Source organism: Rana temporaria, chromosome 1 (genome assembly GCF_905171775.1).
Source record: "Rana temporaria chromosome 1, aRanTem1.1, whole genome shotgun sequence".
NCBI classification, from domain to species: domain Eukaryota; kingdom Metazoa; phylum Chordata; class Amphibia; order Anura; family Ranidae; genus Rana; species Rana temporaria.
The window spans coordinates 250,335,951-250,343,068 of NC_053489.1; the positions used below are offsets into that span (position 1 = coordinate 250,335,951).

A 7,118-nucleotide genomic window follows, 5' to 3' on the forward strand; every position below is an offset into this window, starting at 1 on the left:
GTCCTGAAGACGACTTCAGAGACGACTTGCAAAATGACTTCTGTATAGAAGTCAATGCAAGTCGCCCCGAGTCGCCCCCGAAGTCGTACAAGAACCTTTTTCTAAGTCGGAGCGACTTGTGTCGCTCCTATTAGAACGGTTCTATTGAATACAATGGGACGCGACTTGTCAGGCGGCTGAGTCGCCTGACGAGTGGCCCCAGTGTGAACCAGCTATAAGTAGAACATTGCAATTTATTTTCCAAAACATTCCTAATCACATTATTTCTTGGGATGCATATCTATGGCTATTCATTTGGAAATTTGCACTAGGTGTATGAGATTAAGAAATCATATGGTTCATAATTTAAAATAATAATTGACTTAAAAAACGTAATTTATGTGAAACGGAGATCAAAGCTAAGTGGCAATACACATTGCTGATGAAACAAAATTTACAAGTTCACAGAGCCAATCACTTCTGTGCTGTAAACAGAAATGCTGTGCTTCAAAAGGGGGCATCATTGTTTCCCTAATAAAGCTAATAGCATACATCTTTATTAGGTTACATCAGTGTTGCCAACCGTCAGTATTTTTACTGGCAGCCAGTAAAAAACAGGCAATTTTCTCCTGCCAGTAAAAGAAAAAAGGCTGCCAGTAAAAAATATGGCTGTGGCGCTTGGCTAGGTTCGGAGCCATCCGAGACTATCCGAATGCCTGCTACAGTGTGTTTGGGCCGCTCCGGCGGAGGCGGTGCCTGAGCATGTCCTGTGATGTCATGGTGCAAGAAAGCCAAGCAGAGCGACCAGAGCCTTGTGTGCGGGTCGGGAGCAGGTCAGGAGTGAAACTGTCAGTTTAGACTGAAATGGACTGGAGGGATCACCTGGCATGGGGAGTGACTGTCGCTGTGACTCAGGAGGGGACATGTCGTGTCGGTGATCTGTGCTGCTGCACACTGCTGTCATTGTCACTTGAGAGTCGGTTTCATACGTGTGTGCCTGACCCAATCTAGTTTCTTACCCTCCCGAGTCCTGTCCCTAAGCTACTTAGTTACTATATCGAAAATAAAATAATAAATATGTTATTTGCATTATTATCAATCTTAAATCATACTTGTTTGTAGCCTAAATACTGAAATTTGTACGTAAACCAGTAATTTTTTTACTTTTGGAAATGCCAGTAAAAACTTGACTGTGCAAGTAAATTTTAGGTGGTTTGTCAGTAAATTTCAATCTGGTAGGTTGGCAACACTGGGTTACATCCATCTTAGGCAAATGACATCACAGAGGGTGAAGAATCCTCCTAAATGCCTTTGGTTTCAAAGTAGGATTCTCATCTTGATCAGTGTGTCTTGCTTAATGAGGTTCTTTTGTAACTTTACTTATAGAAAGTGAACTGTTGGGTAGTCCTTTTTACAAGTTTACTAATACAAAAAAAATTCCAATACAACAATGTAAAGACAATTACTACTAATTACAGAAAGCTGCATACCCTAATAAGAATGGAAGAATGGAATTGAGATTCACATATTACACAGATTATAATTTACCACTAGATGGCAGCACAGTCCATTTGAAACTTGTTTTGCGAAAATGTCTACTTTAATCTCTTTATTTTCCATATGTGTGATAACATAAGATGAGCTCATGAGGGCAGCTTGAAGGCATCTTTAAAGCTGGCGTTTAGGTATGATTTTCATTGCATAGTTATATTGGTCCAGCTTGGATCTATATAAGTATGCATATCTCATACCTGACGGGTGTCGGTGGAAGCTGAAAATTAAGGTAGTAGTCACTGCTACTACACTGATAAGTCTTCTGGGTCCAGTGCTAAACAGGTGCCATTCTGCATAGTAACCATAGGGGCTTCCTCGCAATTCAGAGAATGCCTTTTATTTTTACAAAGTGTTCTGTGGCTGGATGTTGTGGAGACAAAGATGCCATTAATATTTTAAATTGAATAGGTTGTTTTACAAGGTAAGGGTTCCTATATACTGTAATAGATTAATTAATTTCCTGACACAATTTCTCAGGGTGAAACCCATTCTGCCGATTGTCCAAATTATAAAGTTAGAGCATGCAAACCAGAGAGAGATTTCACATCCTCACCTTTCTTAGCTCAGTCCCAACAGAGAGAGATTTATTGTCACAGCTTTATAAACATCATGACATCATTCACATGAACACATTGATTGGTCAGTCCATATAATTTAGTCTCTTAGTACACGCCCCTGTGACGTCTGTACTTTTCACATTCTCCTTGGAAGTCCTTATATGGTATGGGGGCTCTCTTAGCACGAGCAGTCTCTTTTGCCACGAGGCACATTCTTTCCTTCCACAATCGCCATATATTTTTTTTGACGGAGAGAGTTTTGAAGTGAAGCAATTTAGGAATGCAGTAGGGGGGGAAGGGAAGAAGGTCTGAACACATTTGTAACATGAGGGGAAAATGGAGGATGACAGCATCTGCTCTTAATAATAATCCTTTGTATTTTCAATGCTGAGTTCATTACTTTAAAACAATATCTAATATAAAATCCTCAAGGAAAATAAGCAGTATTGATCATTCCCATACATACATATGCATAATGCGTATAAAAACAAATAAACAGTATAAGGAATATAGGAAAGAGAAACATTTCAGTGATTCTAATCATAACACAAAATAACATTTTCATTTTAGCACGTCCATCACAATACTTGCAAAGTAAAGTAGAAGAGCCGGTTCACACTAGGGCGACACGACTTCCAGCGCGACTTTCAGAGGCGACTCCGACACGACTTGAACATGAACCACAGGGCGATCTGGGGCGATTTACAACAGGACTTGAAGTCGTCTCCAGGACAGGAGACTTTCCAGTGGCCAATAAAACAACAATCAGCTCTAGGAGAGGGAGGGGGAGGGAGAGGGGCAGGAGAGATTTGCCTGAGAAATGTATGTTATCTTCCTGGAAAGTAGCTTCAGATAAGACAGTGATCCGACTTCTGAGGCGACTTCCACTGAAATCAATGGGTACAAATCGCCTACAAGTCGGATTGAAGTAGTACAGGAACCTTTTCTGAAGTCGGATCGCCTTGAGTCGTGTGTATTAACACCTCTCCCATTCACTTCCATTGTTTTTCTCTACAGCACGGCTTGGGACGACTTGAGGCGACATGAAGTCGGATCGCAAGTCGCCCCAGTGTGAACCGGCTCTAAGGAGTTGTAAAGTCTCAAGGTTTTTCACCTAAATGCATTCTATGCATTAAGGTGAAAAACCTTCTTTGCTGCAGCTGCCCCCAGAGGCCTTCCCCTTTTTATTACCTGAACCTATCAGTTCCAGCGATCTGCACAAACCCAGTGGCTCCAGCTGCTGATTGGATAGATTGATAGCAGCAGGAGCCATTGGCTCCCCCTGCTGTCAATAAAATCCATTGACGTGGGAGCCAGGGGGTCCTGCTCTCTCTGTCAACCCACACGGGTGCCCCCATGAAAAGCGTCTCTCTGTGGGGCCACCCAATAAAGGGGAGGAGCCAGGAGCGCCAGCAGGGCACCCCAGAAGATGAGGATAGATGCTGCTCTGTGCAAAACCCTTGCACAGAGCAGGTAAGCATAACATGTTTGTTATTTTTATAATAAAAAATGTGAACCTTTCAAACCCCTTTAATTAGCTAATTAATAATAAAATAATACAAATATTAAAATCCTTTTATATCTTTATTATGTCTTATTTGAAAATGTTTTCTTTGCACAAAAATATATAAATCTCTATATGTATCTAATGCTTCCGAGACCAAAGGGCCAGACCACTAGAAATGTGGTGCTAATGTTATTGTTTTTATTACCCTGACACTGACAAAGTTGGTAATAAATTGACAAAAAAAAATAAAAAAAGGAAGGGAAAATGTAAAAAAAAGGGCTACTCTGAGGTCTATTTTTTTTTATTTTGAAGCAGCAATAAAGACCTAAGAAAAGAAAAGAAACCAAACAACACAGTGTACACAATATTTTCGAATAATAATAATGATGACAATAATATTAATGTAATCTCAATATAATATTTTTAGTTGAGAGACAAGCTCCAGCTTCATATAGTAGGATTGTGGTCATGTGATGTGGTGAGGTCAGGTGACACGCTATATATCTACTGCGGTATAACAAGCACACATCTCACACATTCATCTACTGATAAAGATACAACAATGTGCTCACTATGGAGTTTCCTGTTACTCTGGACTCTCTGGACCTCTTGTAAGTTTATTTATCACAGTGTGTTTTTTACAGAATAAATCCTCTTATGTTTAGTGTAATTTGACTAGCTGCTCTTTTTCTTGATGCACAGTAAGTATTATAATAACTGACATACTATCAGTAAAATCACACATAAATGAACGAAAATATTAGCATGTGGAAATGAAGTACATAAAGATTAACCTGAGTAGTATAAAAATACATTTTTTCCTGTAAAAGTACTCAGTTGTATGTTCTTGTTTTGCAGTGGTGAATTGCCAGGATTCTGTGGAATACCAGAATGACACCATCACCGTCACAGAAGGAGAAAATGTGGCTCTGTATTGTTCTTTTAGAGTGAGTAACTTTAAAGGGTTAAGATGGTACAAGGTGAACCCAGGATCCAGTCCAGTTCATATCATCTATGCCCCCATCAAAACAAGAGTAACAGAAGGAGAACTCACACTTGACTTTCAGGGTGACAGCTGTTTTCTGCACATCCCGCGGCCCGGTGTATCTGACTCTGCATTGTATCTCTGTGCTGTGCATGATGCACAGTGTGACACAATCATAGGAAGACCTGTGCAAGAACTTCACCTGCACAGATATTTTCCATCACAATTGGGAATTTAAAGGGGAGTTTTGTAAATACACAAAATCAATAAACTGTAAACAAAGAACTGTTTACTTGTGTCTACATTCTACAGAGTTACAGCTGATCATACTTTAGTTAAGAGATAGAGGTTGAGCTGCCCAACGTGTGATATTAAAGTGGAGCTTCACTCTCTCAGTCCATAAAAACTATTTTTAATCATTATGCTGCTAAATGAATAGGAGATTTTGTTAAGATCAAACTATGACTATAGTTGTGAATATGTTTTTATAAAGGTTCTATTTATTCTTCTCATTCTTCTTTTTTTTCCTGGTACTTATTATTTTGAATATTCGTGTCCTTATGTACTCCTTGGGGTCAGTGATCTATATTTTAGAGTCATAATAATGTACAATTTTACATTCTAAACAGTGTGACCACTCCCCCATCAACCCACCAAATACCAAGCAGCAGTATGATAAAAGCCAGTGCAGAGCACATCTGTCATTTCTGTACAGTATGACAACAGCTGCAATGAGGACTTCTGCAATCTTTGCTCTACTCCTGAGGCCGCGTACACACGGTCGGTCCAAACCGATGAAACCGGCCTGAAGCCCAGTTTCATCGGTCCAAACCGACCGTGTGTATGACCCATCGGTCCGTTGTCCTTCGAACAAAAATTTTAGAACTTGCTTTAAAATCAAACCGATGGACTGCTGCCCAATAGGTCCAAACCGATAGTTAGTACACAAAAGCATTGGTTCAAAACCCCCGCATGCTCAGAATCAAGTCGACGCATGCTTGGAAGCATTGAACTTCGTTTTTTTCAGCACGTCGTGTGTTTTACGTCACCGCGTTCTGACCCGATCGGTTTTTGAACTGATGGTGTGTACGCACTTTATACCATCAGGCCACTTCAGCGGTGAACCGATGAAAACGGCCCGTCGGACCATTCTCATCGGATGGACTGACCGTGTGTACGCGGCCTCACAGGTAGATTACTCAGAATAGATGCATTCATCATAATGCACTTAGATACTGTGGTGGTGATTTACTATAGCTCCAGGAAGAACTGGACACTATTGCAAATAATAGCTCCCATTTTAGTCAATTTAAAATTCAACATGAAAATTTGCAAATGAAAAAGAGCGCTATTAGCGGCGAACAAGCGTTAGTAAATGTGAAATCAGTGCTAATTAGCGAATCCGCGTATATGCGAATGCCGATTTCTATTAAGTTATTATATAGCACTGCACTGTAACCATGATCCATGTATGTGAAAGAAACATGATGTGCTCTACCTCGTGTGCATCTATTGATGTATATTGCAATTAGTATTACAATTTTTTTTTCCTTCTTTTACTAACTAAGGCAGTTATGAATGATTATTACATAGTAATGTCTGCTATTCTGTAAAGTTACATGTATTAAACATTTAGGTTACCTATTTGTTGTATGTTTTTTTTTTCATTTTTTAATATAGGTGGCTTTAAAGCAGTAATTATTTATGTTCATTCTTTAATTATACTACATTATTATGCAGGTCTTGTACTTTGCACAATGGCTTAGTGGTCTGCTCAGACGTCTCCACAGCACGTATGGTAAAAGTTCAAAATACCAGCCAACCTACCATCCACCAGTTGTGTTTATTTTTTGCACAAGCAAATTAAAATAAACAAACAAAGAAATGTAAACTGCCCTATTGTTTGGAATTCCACACCATAATATTATCGAATACTTACATACCATTGCATGCATTTAAAGAGTTATTATAATAGAATCAGCCAAATGAAAGTGCATTGGCTAATTGGCATTCACCTATTTTCAGCATATGCTGCTTTGGCTAATTGTCATTTGCTTTTTTTTGACCAATTTAATCTTTTAGTATCTCTCTGTGGGATTTGAACCCATGAGTCCTTCAAAGCCTGCGTTTTTCAAGGTCGAAGTGCTGACCACTAGCCTATTGGGCATAGCACAATCATACATATAAAATACATTTACTAATGCTTAATTCTATACAATAATGCTTTGCATTTCAGGCATTAATATTATAGTACCAACCATGCTCATGCTGATGTGGCATTGGCTAATAGGCGTAAGCCTCTTTTCAGCATATGCTGCTGAGTTCAATGCAAGCTTTTAGTAGACGATACCATCTGTGTGATTTTCAGCCATTTGAGCACAATTATATTAAGAGCATACGTTTACTAGTGTTTGATGAAGGGACTACTTTATATTCTAGGTATAATAGTACCTAATGACTTAGGCCACTTTCACACCTGTGTGACCTGAAAGTTGTGCGATTTTGATGCGACTTTAAGCAATGCCTGTGTAATCTT

At 39.3% G+C, this 7,118-nt stretch overlaps 1 gene segment (V, D, J or C); it reads left to right on the top strand.

Moving 5' to 3' along the window:
• The first annotated feature begins 4,024 nt into the window (after positions 1–4,024).
• LOC120924901 lies at positions 4,025–4,821 on the top strand. The segment is given in 2 exon segments: positions 4,025–4,208; positions 4,456–4,821. Coding segments are annotated over 2 exon segments (414 nt in total).
• The last annotated feature ends 2,297 nt before the right edge of the window (positions 4,822–7,118 follow it).